This window comes from Martes martes (genome assembly GCF_963455335.1).
Source record: "Martes martes genome assembly, chromosome: 2".
In the NCBI taxonomy this organism is placed as follows: domain Eukaryota; kingdom Metazoa; phylum Chordata; class Mammalia; order Carnivora; family Mustelidae; genus Martes; species Martes martes.
In genome coordinates this window covers 156,547,340-156,566,071 of record NC_137889.1, presented here as the reverse complement: position 1 = coordinate 156,566,071, position 18,732 = coordinate 156,547,340, and the positions used below count along the sequence as shown (strand labels likewise).

Below are 18,732 nucleotides of genomic sequence, written 5' to 3'. Positions count from 1 at the left end.
ATTTGGTAGAAAGTCATTATCTGATAGTAATAATTTTAAAATAATTTTGTTACCTTATATAGGTTAAGAACAAATTTCTTCACCCTTGGATAACACATTTACTAAGATTTAAAACAACTTACATAAATTCTTTATAACATTATTCTGATTATAGGACATGCTAGCAAATTGTGTAAAATGATAAATAATTGTTAGTATTTTTAAAATGAAATTACTGTTATTATTTTTTTTTCCTAGAAACCTTTCAGGGAATTTGTTTTCTTCATTATCTCAAGGAACTTTTGATTATCTTGGCTCACTACGGTCTTTGTAAGTAAGAAATTTTTTTTCTGTTTTGATAAATATATCTTGGTTTTTAAAAATTAAAAACAGTTATTAAGTGGTTTCAGTGGCTTCATGGGGAAAATCTGGTGATTTTGCAAAAGTTAGACTCTTGCTTGAGAGTGTGCATTCTCACTGAAAAACCTACTGTAAACCTGAATAATGTGTTTCAGACTGGGACAACCATTTTCTCCTTAGAATACTATATCTCTCTATATTTAGAGTAAATAAATTGACCATTCATTCTCTTTCATTTTATTTTCAAGTTAGGAAATATTTTATTGTTTGACTAGTGGATGAATCCTCAAAATATAAAATATCATCCCTCCCTGTGAAGAATCTGTAATTAAGAATATTTTCTGTTTTTGGAATTTACCTTTATCCTGTAACCCTTTCCCCAAACTGAATTCACAAGTTGTTACTGACATTGCTAGGAATGTTTATGTAGAATATTTGCTTTATGAAATCAATGCAAAATATATGGACACAGTTCTCTGTAGCTGTAGAATTGGTGGGTTTTTTTTTTTCCTCCCAGAGCAGTTTTGTTAACTGAGATTGTATGGGTGTTCCTTTTGACAGTAATGGTATTTCCAGCTGAACTATAATAGATTTCAAACTGTAAGTTATACTAATTTGTATTGGAAATACAGTTAAGTATAATGCTTTTTAAATTTTTATTGTGTATAATTCATGGGATTGACTGTTTTTCCAAGGAAGAATGTCTTCTACCCTAGCAGTTGCTGTTTGGTGTTTCTTGACTTCTTTCCCACCGTCCCTTCTCCTCCCCTCACCTTCTCTGCTGTTTTTCTTGAATTTTCTAGACCTACCAGTTAACAGTTTTCCTTGAGATGTAGCTACTACTTAGGCATTCGTTTGGCTCCTTGGCATCATGGCGGAACCGTGTACATGCTTCTGGAGCCGTTTTGGATTAAACTCTGTCAGGTCTTTTTATTGCCATTAATTTTTAGTGAAAACGTCTCTTTTTAGCATATTTAGTGGGCTCAGTCTGCCACTTCTGTGAAGTTAAGAAAATAAAAAAGATGACAATAATCTGGCTTTTGAGACCCTGGATTGCAGGAATGTAAGAAGGATTTTCCTCCCAAATCAGGGGAAAATGGCCAGTTTTTTGTTTTTTGTTTTTTTTAAGATTTTATTTATTTATTTGACACAGAGAGATCACAAGTAGGTGGAGAGGCAGGCAGAGAGAGAGGAGGAAGCAGGCTCCCCATGGAGCAGAGAGCCTGATGTGGGGCTTGATCCCAGGATCATGATCCTGGGATCATGACCTGAGCCAAAGGCAGAGGCTTTAACCCACTGAGCCACCCAGGCACTCCTGCCAGTTTTTTCTTTTACCCACTAGTGCTGGAAGCCCACCAGAAGGTGGTGCTTAGGAGTTAGAAATTAGTCCAATTCCAATTCCCACCCTCCCCCCCCGCCCCCCCCCCCCCCCCCGCGAACTAATAAGATAAAGCCTGTGCTGATGTGCTGTGTTAGGAGCACACGTTATGTTTGTTCTTTGCACTTTGATTTATTTGTATAGAACAGGTTACATTCTGTATTGGTTGTATTTGTTTTGTTACACTATTATATAATGTCCTGCAGGTTGACAGGGGACAGTATCTGTATTTATTGTTATTAGCCGGACTTAGCATATCGTGCAACACATAAATAGTGCTTTGTAAAACCAAGTATTCAATAAATTATGGTGCTTTTATCCAAGTTGTATATATTATCCTTTGTTTCTTATACCCAAGTGCCAACTTATAAAATTTCTTGCCTCATATAAAAATAATTCTGTATTTTCTTTCATATCAACTATGAGGTATTCTTTTACTTTCAGTGGGTTAACTTTATACCCCTTAAGTTGGTAAGTATCTTGGTATTACTTGGTGCAAGTGGAGAAGTGTCAGAGTCGGTCTCCACTCTTGATAAACTTAGACTCTGGTCAGACAAAATATAACCATGATAAATGGTCAAATATTCCTTTATGTTACCAAAATTAATAGTTTGTAGGCATTTAAGGCAAAAGCATAGCCATGATGCTAAAACAATTGGAGATGTGTTCAAGGTCAAGTGTTAGTGCCACCATGCTTACTGATGAATGGATAGAAATTGGATAGGCGTAAAAGATGGGAGATTTGATATTCCAGACCCTGGGACTAAGGAGCTTGTTGCCTAGAAGAGGGATGATATCTAGATTCGTGTTTGCATACCAGCTTTGATCTCAAGCATTTAGTCCCTGAATTACCAGGGAGGTGTGCTGGGGTCAGCCATCCTGCCTGTCCTCTCACCAGAAAGGAAAACAGAACCAGTTGGTGTTGTGTGCCTGAGGCCACCGAGGGTGAGCACTGGTGTGCTTGTCACCCAAAGCAGAAGCCAATATAAAGCAAACATGCTGTTTAATTTTATTCACCACACTCACTAATTTGTATTTTGTATGCTACAGAGAATTTCAGACTGAGTATCTTTTGTGTGATTGCAACATACTGTGGATGCATCGCTGGGTGAAGGAGAGAAACATCACCGTACGGGACACGCGGTGTGTTTATCCAAAGTCCCTTCAGGCCCAGCCAGTCACGGGGGTGAAGCAGGAGTTGCTGACGTGCGGTAAGGGAGAAGGGAAAGCAGAGGAAGGGTTTGCCGTATTTTACTTGCTACTCTGTTTTTCTTGACAGTCTGAAAGTTCTCTTTATACTGTGCTGGAATTGATTACAACCATTAATCTTCACGGATCTGATAATACATATTTAGTTTATGCGAACAGTTAAGTCAGCTGGATAAAAAATTGTTTTTTGGATTGGTGTTTAAGGTTCTTGAGTTCTGAACAGCTTTCTTTATGAAAAACAATTTCAGGGAATAGTATAGATCTTCAGATTTTTCCATTAGTTGGCAAACCAGGAGTTTGTTGATAGTTAAAAAAAAAAAAAGAATCTGAAGTTGCAATCATTATTTGTTGGTAGGAGTGTGAAATAATAAATAATAGAGCCTTTTTGATACAGAATTTGGCAGTATGTGTCGGGGTTCTTAAAAATTGGATCCAGTTTGATCCAATAATTCTGCATGAGGGCTTAATTATTAGGAAATGATCAGCTTTGTATGTCAGTATTTAAATACAAGCCTTTCTTTGAGCCTCAAAAATAGGGGATTGGTTGAATGTCTTGTGACACATTCATTTATAATATGCAGCTATTGAAAATCATGACTTTGAGTAGTATCTGAAGACTTGAGAGAAATAAAATAACATTTATATAAAGAAAAAGAAGAGAAAAAAACATAAACCAAAAGCCATCCTTAAAATGATCAAAGGAGATTCCAGTTTAGTCTTTATAGCTGGAAATAAGCAGTTGTGTACCCACATTTCCTCTTTATTATCATTACTGTTGAAGTTTCACAAGCAAAGTATGCTATTGGATGAAAATTAAGATTTGTGAAAAGGAACAGCATATACATGTATCAGATCATCATGATGTACTCTTAAAATATCTTATAATTTTGAATGGGGGAGGGGAGAATAAAGCAATTAAATACATCTCTTAAATTTTTATTTGTCAGTTATACCTCAGTAAAGCTGAAAGAGAAGGGAAACTAAAAGAAGTAAACCGAACCCCATCTTGCATTGCATTCTTAGCACTCATAGGTAGCTGTTGTCAAAGATAACTTAGTATATTTTCTTTATCTTTTTCCTGTGCTTTGACATGTCATCATACTCTAATGATATTTTGTAACTTTTTAAAACCCGAGATCATGTAAACCCATTTCCTCTTCTTATAAAATAGATGCATACCAATCCATGATATAGAGGTTGTTATCATGTCTCTTTAGGTTGTTAATATTTTCTCTATAAATAATTGCAAGGTTTAATTTCCTTGCGTGCATGTTTGTATATGTATTGTTTTTCTTTAGAATAGACTGCTGCTAAAAGCAGTGGACAGTGGGCTAAATATTCTAAAGGCCTTTAATGAGCCCATGGTGTTTGTGTGTATTTTTACATACATATTTAGGATTCCTCCCTTTTATTTGTATGACTGGAAGGAAGTATACCAACTTTTTAACAGTGATGGTAATATATGGGATCTTAAAAGATTTTTCTTTACCTTTTCTTTAAATGTTCTACTTTTTTTCATTAAGTATGTATTACTTATATAAGCAGAAGCCAGTGGTTTAATCAAGGGTAATACTCTCTCCTGAATGTATTCTAAAATTATATATATTTATTAGTATTTACTTATCACTAGTTCCATTCTCAAGGTTTAAGTATCACTTTACGGTTTTTTTCTTTTCTTTTTTTTTTTTTTTTTTAGTAATTGCTTAGCTACCACCAAAAAGGAACAACTTTAAATGTCAGAGCTGATTATGAAATGGTTTCATTTCAATTTTACTAATTTTGTTTTCACCTAGGACCCATTTATCTCAGTAGGAGCCTTGTTGGTGCTAACATTAAAATGCTGGTTACTGAGGAAAACGTGTTTCTCCCATTTAAAATAATTTTAATTAGAATTTCTATAACTTTTAAAAAAATTTTATTTATTAGACAGAGAGAGAAGTGTGTGCATGCACGCATGAATAGGGGGAGGGGCAGAGGAAGAGGGAGAAGCAGATTCCCCACTGAGCAGGCGGCCTGACTCGGGGCTCCATCCCAGGATCTGGAGATCCTGACCTGAGCCTAAGGCAGATGCCTAACCAACTGAGCCACCCAGGTTGCCCCTCTGTAACTTTTAATTCTGGAGTGTGCATATAGTATCGTATTTGTTTACTAAGTCTTTTTGTTTTCTTGTCTGTAGACCCACCCCTTGAATTACCATCTTTCTACATGACTCCATCCCATCGCCAAGTGGTGTTTGAAGGGGACAGCCTTCCCTTCCAGTGTATGGCTTCATATATTGATCAGGACATGCAGGTGTTGTGGTATCAGGATGGACGGATAGTTGAAACTGATGAATCGCAAGGTATCTTTGTTGAAAAGAACATGATTCACAACTGCTCGTTGATTGCAAGGTAAACTTTTTTAGATGAGGAATTGTCTCTGTGGATTTTATTTATTTCAAAATTGTCACGTTTAGTGAGAACTTAAATTGATATTTTATCTTCTTAAAAATGCAAACCTTTGGGTTTCCTTTTCCTGATTGTTACTCGTCTCCAGAAATTAAGTAGCTACCTTTTCCATCCAATTGTGACCAAAAGAACATAAGATTAAAAGGAAATACTGTTAAACTTTTTGTTTAAAGTTTTAGATGGGAAAAGGTAAACTTTTAATACCAAACATAATTTCTTACCATTTATTGCTGCTAAACTCTGATTTTCACTTTTAGTAATCACCTAATTTTTACTCTGTTGATTAAGGCTACATCTTAAGAGATTTCCTTTCTCTATTCCACTAGTATAAAAGAATATAACACCTGTCCTGTTAATCCCATGCCTGGAATGATCATTAATCATTAATTCAGATTCAAAATCATTAATTCAAATGAACTTTATAAAGTGTAAAAAATAGAGTGAAAATATATGTATTATCATTACTATATATTTTGTTTTGGTAAAATCTTTATCTGTAGGCATTGAATTTCCTTTTTTTTCTCCCTCCCCCCCCCATTTCTGCATGTCTCTGTCTCTCTCTCTTTTTTTCCTTCCTACCAAATTCTTAAAGGCAGAACTCAACTTGAATATTTAATAATAGATTTGTAGTTTCCACACTCCACCAGGGCGTGTTAGGGTAGTAAGAATCACTTCAGATTCATAGAAGTTCCATTTTAAAAAATCTATATCTATCTATCTAGAAAATAAAGACCCTCTGAGTTGAGAATCATGTCTGTGAGTTTTTCGGGTAGAATGTTCTATTTTATAATTTCTGTTTCCCTCCTGAGATTTCCTGTCTTGTTTACTAGAAGCATATTTTCCTTTGTGTCTTCTAACGTATTTATGGTAGATGCTTTTCAATCCTTGCCTGCTGTTTCCAACATCTGGGTCATCTTGGGATCATCACCCCTGACTACTTTGCTTATGTATATAATTTATATTTTACTATTTAAAAAAATACTGTTTATGTATCTAGTAATATTGGATTCTATCCTGGACAGTGTGAATGATTCACTATAGAGAAGCTGGCAAAGTACAGGCTATGGGCCACATCTGGCCTGATGGGCCTATGGGTGAAGAATATTTTTTACATTTGTAAATGGTTACATTTCACTTGGTTATGTAAGTAGCTATATAATATCTTTGATGTTGCCTCTCGGCCAGAAAAGCCTAAAGTAATTACTATCCCGCCTTGAAAGAAAACCACTTCTTGCAAATTCCTGACGGGATTCTCTTCTATTTGCTTGAAGTCAGTTGGTTTTTGTTCCCTCAAGCAGTTAGTAGGGCTAATCTCAAACTCCTAGTTCTGTCTTTTCTGTGATGGCAGCAGCTGAGATCTGCTTGGACCCGGCTCTGTCTGTGGGAACCAGGGGCCAGTTAGAGATATGCGTCAGTTTCATATGCAGAAGTTTGGGCTTCCAGCCACGTTCCTTTCTTCCTCTCTGCTCTGATTTTTCAGCGAGTAAGGCTGTGAATTTCTGTTTGAGTTGGACCTGTCCTTGGACAAAAGCCACTGAAAACCATTTCCTGCTCTTACTCCCCAGTGCTGATGCCTTCTTCCCAGGGTCAACTTCTCTCTGGTTTCTGCTTGTTTTGGATCACTGGCCACGTGTTTGGATAGTTGTCATTTTGTAGTTTGTCTAGAGCTTATAAATAATAGTGAACTGCACGGTGCGTAGTTTGGTAGAAGCAGGTCTGCTATAACCAGAATCAGGGTTCCTTCATTAGGGAATAAGATTGTTAGAAACAGTTTATTAGGTCCCAGTAAGAAGACTCTTGTTACCTTACTTATATTGTGGTGATAAGTTCATAGGCGTATACATATGTTAAACTCATTAAGATGTGAGCTTTAAGCAGTTTGTTATATGAATAGGTAATAATTGACACATGATACAATAATAAAGCTGTAAAAATATATACAAAAGGGGCGCCTGGGTGGCTCAGTGGGTTAAAGCCTCTGCCTTCGGCTCAGGTCATGATCTCGGAGTCCTGGGATCGAGCCCCACATCAGGCTCTCTGCTGTGGCGGGGAGTGTGCTTCCCCCTCTCTCTCTGCCTGCCTCTCTGCCTACTTGTGATCTCTCTCTCTCTGTCAAATAAATAAATAAAACGTTTAAAAAATATATCTACAACAACCTTTGCCCAATATATTTAAAAATATATCCAGTCCCTAATGAAGGAACCCTGATTCTGGAAGCACCTGGGTGGCTCAGTTGGTTAAATTGTCCGACTTTTGAATTCAGCTCAGGTCATAATCTTAGGGTCGTGAGATCAAACCCCACATCAGACTCCATGCTGGGCATGGAGCCTGCTTAATATTCTGTCTTTCCTCTCCCTCTGTCCCTTGCCCTCCCCACCCCCCACTCCTGATCATGCTTATGCTCTCTCTATCTAATTTAAAACTCTTAAATTTTGCAACTATGAAGTTAACTAGATTAACTTTATAAATTTATTTTTGCAAGTTATACTTTAAATTCTTTATAGCAGTACAGAAAATTAATTCTAAGGTTAGCATCCTTGCCTAATAGTTTTTTTGGGAGGGACACTTGACTCCTGTGAAAATCTTCCATATGAAGACTAAAGTCTTTTACCCAGAATTTGCCTCCATATTAATAAAAGAGTTGCAGAAAAAGGAAATACAGTTATTGATTTGGTTAACCTGAGATAGCTGTTGATTCTTCATTGGTTTCTTTATGTTATCCATCCTTCATTAGTAAGAATCAGAGTTTGTAGTTTTCCTCAAAGATGAAATTGAAGCCTCCTCTTCCTTCTTAAATTTCTAAATATGCTGCCTTGAGGATTCCTGGAAATTCTATTCTGATTGTTAGTTTTTAGACATTGAAGGTATTGCTAAAAGTCATCTTTAAAAACATGTTGGCAAAATATGTTAGGACCTTAGCTCCCCATGGGTGTGCTGAAGTGCCCTGGGATGTCACAGTGAGTTCACCTAGAGAGCTGCTGTGGGGTATTTTAAGCTTTGTAAGAAGCATGGTAATGCTTGATGCTTGTGGGACCACATGGCTACCAGCCCTAGGCAGTGATGATGTCATTTGATCATGCTGCCTTCCTTTTGCTGGTGCCATCCTTGAGGGTGCCGAGTTCTTGGTGATTATTACGGTGCAGAGCAAATACTGTGGGAAAGTCATCGTGGGACATGAAATAAGGGTCTTGCTGTCTGTTCTGTATCTGACATTAGATTAATTTTGGAGTGCTCAAAAGACAAACACAACCCATCAGGAGGTTGGGTTATTTAAAAATCAAATATTTATCTCAAATTGATGTGCCTTATTTTTTCAAATGACTATGAAGTTATTAGGACATAGGTTCACAGTTCTGGGATGTAATTAATAATTGGACCATTGGAGGTATTTCTTTTGGGTTTGGGGCTCTGTCAAACAGTTTTCTGGTCAGTGAAGGTGCTGTGAACCAAGAACATTTGGGAACCTCTGGATTAGAGAATGATTGCTTATTTTGGAATTTGGTTATTTAAATTTAATGTGAAATACTTTTTGTGTCACTTTATCTCAAATATGTTTATTATAGCATATTCATTTATTCACTGACTTAATTAACAAAGATTATAAACATTTTCTCTGATTGAGAGTAATAGCGCCTCAAAGCCTTTATTAGAACATATGATGTTGTATAGCCATTAATGATTTAGGAGACTGGAAAAATGTGTCTTAACTTCAAGGCATAACTTTGTAAATTAATTAAAATAATACATCCTTTATGTCTAATTATCTCTTTATTTTTCTATTTACATAAGAGGATAGCATGGTGGGCCATGTGGTGGGGAGAAAGGTTAATTGCAGGTTCTGACATTTGCTCTTTAATTAACAGGCCTTATATTAGAGAATTAGGAGTTCATCTTGAAAATTGAATTTACTGACAGCTCTTTAGAAATATAGCTGTTTTACAAATTGAAGTATACCTTTACATGGAAAACTCCTTTTGTTAAACATTAATTGGTAATTTATTAAAGCTTTCTAGAGACTTAATGAGTTCCTCTGTAAAATATCCTTAAATATTTTCTTAATTATTCACTTAGTAATATTAATCTCCTTCCTTCATGCTTGAATATTTCCCTCCGAGTCAGTGAAAAGGTAGACGTAACTCAGAAACATCTCCATTAGTTTTGCCTGAAGAACATGCTGTGACGTTTCCACCTTTGGATTTGCTTTACCCCTTCCTGGCTGCGTCCTGTTCTCCCTTCGCCTGCTTGTCTTGACTTGCTGCTGAAGTACTTAAATGGAGGGATCATTTTTAAATTTGTTTTTATCTAGCAGGTGCTTTACCCACACTGTACATTCAGACATACTTGCTAAATGAATGATAGAAGCCTGGGTTGTCTGCCTTTTTTGTCTAACCATTTTTTCTCTCTCTTTAAAATCTTTTTCCATGCAGTGCCCTAACCATTTCTAATATTCAGGCTGGATCGACCGGAAATTGGGGCTGTCACGTCCAGACCAAACGCGGGAACAATACGAGAACTGTCGATATTGTGGTGTTAGAAAGCTCTGCACAGTACTGTCCTCCCGAGAGGGTGGTAAACAATAAAGGGGAGTTCAGGTCAGTGACATGGAGAGTGCTGGAAAAATGATCTGCCCACATCTGTTTTTATTCTTAAAGGTGCATAATTGGTCTACTATCCTCGAGAAGGAAATTGAAGAATATGTATGTATTCACATATATGTCCTTGTATATCTGAGGACAGCCTTTCAGAACAGTGATGTCAGAGTCATGTATGAAGATTAAGAAGAAAAGGTGCCTGGACTATATCTCAGATATGTTGATTTAACAGTCTCTGCAGACAGTGTTTCATGTTTCATGGTTTGTTGTAAAATTTAAGAACCACTATTTTAGGGGAACATTTTAGAAATTCTGTTAGAATTGCAGAATTCGAAAGGCCAGTGGTGTGTCCTGTTTTTTTAAGGGCTTTTTTATGGATGAACTTTGGAAGGTTTTGTACTGCTAAGTTACTTTTAACTATTGGCAGTTAAGTAGACATGATAATTAGGAGAAAGCCAAGTTCCTTTTCCTCCCCAGTTTGGTTCTAAGCAAGAATGACTTTGGGAAAGATTTTGGATGGCCCGAAGCTTTGGGAGCCATTCGTGTTGGGCTCTGTGTTGAGATGAGCAGAATGAGTGGAATACTCCTTTTTTTTAAATAGAAAATTTAGAATTTGTGAGAGGTAATGACTTTTGCCTTAAACTCTCCTCACTTTCAAGGTTGTTCTAAAAATGTCTTTTAAGTATATTACTATTTAATGTTTTTTACGTTCAGGATTTCAATAATGACCTTATAGTTGATTAAATGAAGGGGACTATGAAGGGAAATTTACAGCAGCATAAAGTTTGTTGAATACCCAGTTTGTACTCCTGTGATTGCTCCTCCTACTGCCCAAATTTTAAGGGTAAGAAAAGCCTTTGGTATTACTCTTTTAAATCCAAGGTGAATGATTTCACTCATATGTGGAATTTAAGAAACAAAACAGAAGAGCATGGCAGAAGAGAGGGAAAAATTAAACAAGACAAAATCCGTGAGGGAGACAAACCCCAAGAGACTCTTAATCATAGGAAACAAACAGGGTTGCTGGAGGGGAGGAGGATGGGGGGATGGGCTAACTGGGTGATGGACATTAAGGAGGGCAGGTGACATATAATGAGCACTGGGTGTGATAGAAGACTGATGAATCACTGCCCCCCACCTCTGGACCTAATAATATACTATATGTTAATGAATTGAATTTAAGTGAATTTTAAAGGATAAATAAATATATAAAAATGAAAAATAAATCGAAGGTGAAGAAGCAGCAGCAACATCTTTAGCTCAGCTAATTCTTAAGTGCTTTTTTAAAAAACCGTCATTTGTCCTTTAAAAAAAAAAATTCTCCCTGACCCGAGTATATGGAAATAAATATTTATTACTGCCAATGGATACGTCCTTTATGTAGATTAACTGTTAATAGATAATATTTATACTGTATACTTTGAAGCAAAACATAACATTTGTGAATTTTGTGATATTCTGCATCTTTTATTAAGTAATCATAATGTTTTCCATTTATGGTGGATTTTCTATTTTTGCTCATAATTTGACTATTTTACATTTTTAAAAAAAGAAGAATGATTATTTGACTGATTAATGAATTAGCTTTTGACACTCCTTAGTGTATTATGCAGTTAAACTTCCACTGCATTAATAAGATTTAGTTTAGTGTTGCTTAATCTGTTTATGCAGATTTGGGGAATTAATTATATTTTGGTATGACTGCTATTTTAATTTATCAGTCCCTATGTTATAGGTCAACTGTAACTTCCATTAGATATATTCAGTTCATTCCCAGTTTTGGAGAAAGCTCACATGACAGATTTCTTCCAACTGCTAGTGACAATCTGTGCCCACAGATTGTGTAGTCACTTGCTCAGAGGTTACCTTCTCCCAGATAAATTTACTGTGTTGGAGGTCTGCTAGACTGCCCCACGTGCAGAAATTTGTTAGGTGGACTCATGAGACCCAGCATGTAGTTGTAGTCACAGCTAAGAGAGATTATAGTGATATAGTAAGATAGGGAGATGGATAGCAAGGGAAAAGATATAGGTGCATTCTGGAGATCCAAGGGCAGGCTTCTTCCCATTCCTCCTCCAGCCACGACAGGGCCCCAACCCTATATGGAGGTGGATACAGTGTTGCTGCCCAGGAAAGCGGGTTGGAGACTCAGTATCCAAAGTTCTTATTGCTGGTGGAGGAGGCACCCTCTGTCTAGCATGTACCAAAATTTCAGACTCCCAGCAAGAAAGCAAGTTTCCGCATAAACCGTACTGCTTGTCCAAACAGTCTAGGCATGGTGAACAACACTTAGCCAGTTAACTGTTCATGGGAAGACTCCCCCCAGTCCCAGATTCCTAGATACCACTGAAGGGCCAGGGCAGCAAGCAGGCCTTGCTAAGGATAGCAGTTCTGTACCTGCTTTGGTGATTTGTCGGCACACCTGGGAACTGTCTTTTTCTTTTTTTTACTGGCTATAACACCATTTTCCTGTGTGTTTATTGCAACATTTAGAACATTTTAAGAAAATATCCTCTGGTATTAAAATAAATGTGGCTGATAGTTTAAATCAGCCTAGTCCATGCTAGCCTTTTAATTTTTTTAAACTCGTTATTCTGAAAGGAATTCGCTGCTTCTTGATTTTTCTCTATGATTATCTGTGACCAGTCCTACCCCTCCGTTTTTCCTCCGCTGTTACTTGTGTCCACGTAGGATTTCTCATCCTGTTCTGTCTCCGCCTGTCTAGGTGGCCCAGGACGTTAGCCGGCATTACTGCGTACCTTCAGTGCACGCGGAATACCCATGGCAGTGGGATCTATCCCGGAAACCCCCAGGATGAGAGGAAGGCTTGGCGCAGATGCGACAGAGGTGGCTTCTGGGCCAGTGATGATTATTCTCGCTGCCAGTATGCAAATGATGTCACTAGGGTGCTTTATATGTTTAATCAGGTAACTACAAAGTCTTCCCCTTTGCTGAGGTTGTTAATATATGTTAGTTGAAATTCCAGGTGTGTGTGTGTGTGTGTGTGTGTTTGTTTTAAATACCAGTAAAGCGTGAGGATGGCTGTTTACATTCAGTTGATCTGTGTTCGGGGTCAGGCCTGGTCACCGCCCCCGGTATTCAGGGCCCTCTTGTGGTGTCTGTTTTCCTTTCCAGTTGCTGCCTTTGTTTGAATATCTTTATCACCTGCATCCACTGGAACAAATCCCAGCCCTCCTTCAAATCCATCTGGGAAGCTGCCTCTTGGGCTTCTTTTATAATCTCTTTGTCACCCAGGATCCCTTGTCATACTCGTGCTCCTCAGACGCCTTTTTCCTTGTCTCCGTTCTATGCGTCCATTGTAAACCTGACCAGATGAGAAACAGCTGGAAGATGGTTTCTGTGTTACACATTTTCTAATGCTCCTTGGTACCTGTGACACCCTTTGTGGAACAGTTGGTGCCAAGTTGTGTTTAAGTCAATAAATAAGCAAATGTAGGACATTACTGGCAGTGCGTGGTGGTATAGATAAATGCTTCCTCCTTCCGTGCACCGGGCTCCAGGGGAGTTATCGATCTCTCCCAGTTGGAATACTCCGGAAAGGCTTTACTAAGCAATTGGCATGGAGTGTGTAGAATTTGGATAAGTACAGAGGGAGAGATGGTGCAGTGTGTTTACCAAATGTGTTTTTACGTATTATTATATTTCAAAGTTAAAAAAAAAATTCGTTCAGGTTAATGACCGTTATAATTCCAGTTTCCTCAGGTTTGAAAAAGTGTTTTAAGAAGGTCCTGGTGATAAACAATAAAGAGTTTGAATTCATTGCCATGTTTTGAAATGTGAAGATAAGATGTCAAAATTCATTGTTCATTTTTGCCTTTTTTAATGTAGATGCCTCTCAATCTTACTAATGCTGTGGCCACGGCCCGACAGTTACTGGCTTATACTGTGGAAGCCGCCAATTTTTCTGACAAGATGGATGTTATATTTGTGGCTGAAATGATAGAAAAATTTGGAAGATTTACCAAAGAGGAAAAGTCCAAAGAGGTATTTTTCTGGTTCACCTTTGCAGCATATAGCATGTCAACAAAGACTCACATGGTAGAGCTCTCTATTTTTAAAATCTTGTTATATTTGCTCTCTTTTAATTAAATGCACTTTTTAATTTCCAAAATTATTGTGGAGATATTTATGCTCCATTTATTAGAGTCATCTGTTGTTGGAAGGGATAGAGGTGGACAATCAGTTCTTGGAAATTAAGGTACCATGACAGAGCAGAACAACGTCCTGCGTCCATGTTGTGGGTTGGCTGCAGCTCCTTCTCTCAGGCATTCTGGGATTTCTCTTCTCCACACAGCCATGTGTTCATCCTTCTCTCTCTCTCTCTCTCTCTCTCTCACTCACTCTCTCTCTTTTCCAGTTTTATTGAGAAATAGACATTTATCCCTATATAAATTTAAGGTGTACAACATGATGGTTTGTTTTACATATATTGCCAAATGATCACCACAGTAAGTTAGGCTAACTCCATCTTCCCATAGAGATACAGTAAAAAGAAAAGGGAAGACAGGAAAACAAATTTCTTTGTGTGGTGGGAGCTGTTAGGATTTACCCTACCAACTTTCCTGTATACCACACAGCAGTGGAGCTCTTAGCTGGGTCACCACTTGTGCTTTATATCTCTAGTACTTACCTCATGACTGGAAGTTTGCACCTTCTTCCCCCTCTTTCCCTCCCCGCACCCTCTGCCCCTGGTAGTAAGTTTGTTCTTGTTCTGTGAGCTTTCTTTTTGCCCACACGTAAGTGAGATCAACATATTTGTCTTTGATTTATTTCACTTAGCCTAATGTCTTCAAGGTCCCTCCATGTTGGAACAGGTAATAGGATTTCCTCATTTTTTGTGGCTGTGTTCCTCTGTGTGTGTGTGTGTTCCTCCATATTCCTCTGTGTGTGTGCATGTATATATCACAGTTTCTTTCCTTTATTACTTAGGTTGTTTCCATGTCTTGGCTATTATCAATTAATGCTGTTATGAACATGAGGGTACAGATATGTTGTCAAGTTGGGGGTTTTCGCTTCCTTTGGATATATTTCTAGAAGTGGTATTTTGGGATCATGTGGTAGCTCTGTTTTTAACTTTTTTAGGGTTCCCTGTATTGTTTTGCATAGTGACTCTACAGATTTACGTTTCTACTCAGTACACAAAGGTTCTCCTTTCCTTATATTTTTGCAAGTATTTTCTTGTCTTTTTGGTGATGGCCATTCTACCAAGTGTGAGGTGGTGCTTCATTGTGCTTTTAATTTGTATTTCCCTGATGTCTAGGGATGTTGAAGACCTTTTCATGTACCCGTTGGCCTTTGATATATGTTCTTCGGAGAAGTATCTATTCATGTCCTTTGCCCATTTTTTAATTTTTTTTGGGGGGGGTTGTTTTTGCTATTATTTTGAGTTCTTTTTATTTTTGCATATTAACTCCTTACTAGATAAATGGTTGGCACTGTCTTTTCTCCATTGAGTATTATTGGCTCCCTTGTCAAATATTATCTTCTACTACCTTTGAGCTCAGTTTGCTCTTCTCTTTCTAGATCCTTAAGGCATAGAGTTAAGTTAATGTGGGATCTTTCTTGTTTCTTAATACAGGTGTTTATTGTTGTGAACTTTGCTCTTAGAACTGCTTTTGCTGCATCTCACAAGTTTTGATATGTTGTGTTTCCATTTTTGTTTGTTTCAAGAACCTTTTTTTTTTTTAAAGGGTTTTATTTTTAAGTAATCCGTATGCTAACCATGGGGCTTGAACTTAGAACCCAGAGATCAAGAGTCACATGCTCTACCAAGTGAGCTGGCCAGCCACACATTCCTCAGGAGCCCTTTTTAATTTCCTTTAATTTCTTCTTTGCACCATCGGTTATTGGGTAGAGTATTGTTTAATTTCCGTGTGTTTGTGAGTGAATTTTCTAGTTTCCTTCTTGCTGCTCATTTCTAGTTTTGTGTCATTGTGGGCAGAACAGGTGATGTCTGTCTTCTTGAATTTGTTAAAACTTGTTCTGTGGTCCAACCTATGGTCCATTCTAGGAAATGTTCTGTGTGTGTTTGAGAAGAATGTGTATTCTGCTCCTGTTGGGTAGAATGCTCTGTGTGTGTCTGTTAGGGCCATTTCATCTATAGTGTTATTCACATCCACTGTTTCCTTTTGATTGTCCGGGTGATCTGTCCATTGTTGAGAGCAGGGGTTTCAAAGATGGGAACTACTATTGTTTTACTGTTTGTCTCTCCTTGTAGTTCTGTTTTTGCTTTGGTTTTGTTTGTTTGTTTGTTTGTTTTTTAAGATTTTATTTGTTTATTTGACAGACAGATCACAAGTAGGCAGAGGCGGGCAGAGAGAGAGAGAGGGAGGGAAGCAGGCTCCCGCTGAGCAGAGAGCCCTATGTGGGGCTCGATCCCAGGACCCTGAGATCATGACCTGAGCCGAAGGCAGAGGCTTTAACCCACTGAGCCACCCAGGTGCCCCTCTGTTTTTGCTTTGTGTATTTATGTGTTCCAGTGTTGGATTTACAATTGTTAACCTCTTGTTACATTGACCTCCTTATATGGTATAATGGTCTCTGTTTGTTTTTTTACCACTTTTAAAGTCCATTTTGTCCAATACAAATACAGCTACCCTCTTTGTTTTGTTATGGTTTTGGTTATCATTTGCTTGTAAAGTCTTTTTTCCATCCTTTCAATATCAGTCTAGGTGTGTCTTTAAGGCTAAAGTAATTCTGTATACAGCATATTGTTGGATTTTTGTTTCTTGTAGTTTTGTCTTTATCTTTTAAACCAGTCTGTGTCTTTTAATTGGAGAATTTAATTTTCTTACATTCAAAGTAATTATTGATAGACCTTGCTGTTGTTACTATTGATAGAATTTACTGTTGTCGTTTTGTTAGTTATATTCTGGTTGTTTTGTAGATCCATTATTCTATGATGATTATTCTTTTTTGTTTTTTGATGTCTTGGTATCAGTATATTTTGACTTCTTGTTTTCTTTTAGTAATTAGTATAAGATTTTTCTGTGCGGTTGCCACGAGGCTTACATAAAACATCTTATAACTTACAACACATATTTTAAACTGACATCAGCTTTAGTAGAGTTTGTAAGTTTACCTTTTCCTTCTTCTCTTCTTCACGTGTTAGGTTTGTGCCGTTATTATTTATACAATGTGAGAAACATGTAGGGGTGTCTGGCTGGTTCAATCTGTAGAGCATTTGACTTTCGATCTTGGGTCACGAGTTGGAGCCACATGTGTGGTATAGAATTTACATAAAAAATTTTAAGAAATACCATTTAAATTTTTACAGATTTTTGTCATTATGGTTGTTTTAAGTACACTCTTAAAACTTCTAGAGTTTTAAGCAAATTATACACCACTATTGTCATCTTGCAAAATATAAAAAGCCTATATATTTACCACTACCAGTGCGATTTACATTACTTTTCTGTGTTTTTATGATATTAACACCCTTGTACTTCTACGTAGAGAACACCCTTTAGCATTTCTTGTAAGGCCGATCTGGTGGTAATGAACTCACTCAGCTTTTGTTGGTTTGGGAAGGTCTTAGTCCTTTCTTTGTTTCTGAAAGACAGGTTTTCTGGGTGTAGAATTCCTGGCTGACAGTTATTTTCTGTCAGTATTTTGAACATGTCATCCTCTTCTCTCCTTGATGAAAATGTTTCTTTTGAAAAATCCACTGAGAGTCTTCTGGTGTCTCCCTTGTATGTAACTTCCCTCTTTTCTCTTACTGCTCTCAAATTATTTGTCTTTGACTTAATTATAGTGTTTCTCAGCATGCCCTATTCAGGTTCAGCCTTTTTGGGGTCTGTTGGGCCTCACGGATCTGGACGTCCATTTCCCTTCCCAGGTTTGGAGAGTTTTCAGCCATTATTGCTTTAAATATTCTTTCTGTCCCTTTCTCTTTCTTTTTTCCTTTTGGAATTCCCATAATGTGAATATTTTGCTTTGTTTTGTTTTGTTTTTCCATTGTGTCCTATAACTCCTGTAAGCTTTTTTCATTCCATTTCATTCCCTTTTTGCTCCTTTGACTCTGTAATATCTAATATCCTATCTTCTCTGGTTGTTGATTCTTTTTTCTGCATGGTCAAGTCTACTTTTGAAACTGTTGAATTCTTCAGTTATTATATTTTTCAACTCCAGGATTTCTGTTTGTTTTTGAATGGCTGCTGTTTCTTTGTCAGACTTACTGTTTTGTTCATGCATTGTTTCCCCAATTTTGTTTAGTTGTCTCTGTTTTCTTGTAGCTACTAAACTTCTTTTTTTTTTTTTTAGAGATTTTATTTATTTATTTGACAGACAGAGATACAAATAGGCAGAGAGGCAGGCAGAGAGAGGGGGGGAAGCAGGCTCCCTGCCGAGCAGAGATCCCGATGTGGGGCTCAATCCCAGGACCCTGAGACCATGACCCGAGCGGAAGGCAGAGGCTTAACCCACTGAGCCACCCAGGTGTACCACTCACTAAACTTCTTTAACAGGATTATTCTAAATTCTGTGTCTGACAGCTCATGGATCCTCCATTATTTTAGAGTTAGTTACTGGAACTTTATTAGTTTCCTTTGGTGGTGTCGTATTTACGTGACTTTTCATGATCCTTGATTCCTTATGTTGATGTCTTTGCATTTGAGTAAGGGGGCTCCTCTTCTAACGTTCACAGGTTTGTTTTTTTCACTAGTCAGCTCTGTTTGGGTTTCTGGATGTGTCTGCTGGTAATGTCCTTGGGCAGGTGGGGCCTGCTGTTACCATCTACTTGTGGGCA

General features: G+C 37.5%; 1 protein-coding gene across 1 annotated transcript in view; it reads left to right on the top strand.

Annotated features, from left to right (window-relative positions):
- Positions 1 to 18,732, top strand: part of ADGRA3 (adhesion G protein-coupled receptor A3) — a 125,587-nt gene that overhangs the window by 61,360 nt on the left and 45,495 nt on the right. The window contains exons 5-10 of the mRNA XM_080795716.1: positions 238 to 309; positions 2,768 to 2,928; positions 5,103 to 5,316; positions 9,801 to 9,965; positions 12,691 to 12,892; positions 13,815 to 13,970. Coding sequence (XP_080651842.1) covers positions 238 to 309; positions 2,768 to 2,928; positions 5,103 to 5,316; positions 9,801 to 9,965; positions 12,691 to 12,892; positions 13,815 to 13,970 — 970 coding nt within the window. The remainder of the gene's footprint in view (positions 1 to 237; positions 310 to 2,767; positions 2,929 to 5,102; positions 5,317 to 9,800; positions 9,966 to 12,690; positions 12,893 to 13,814; positions 13,971 to 18,732) is intronic.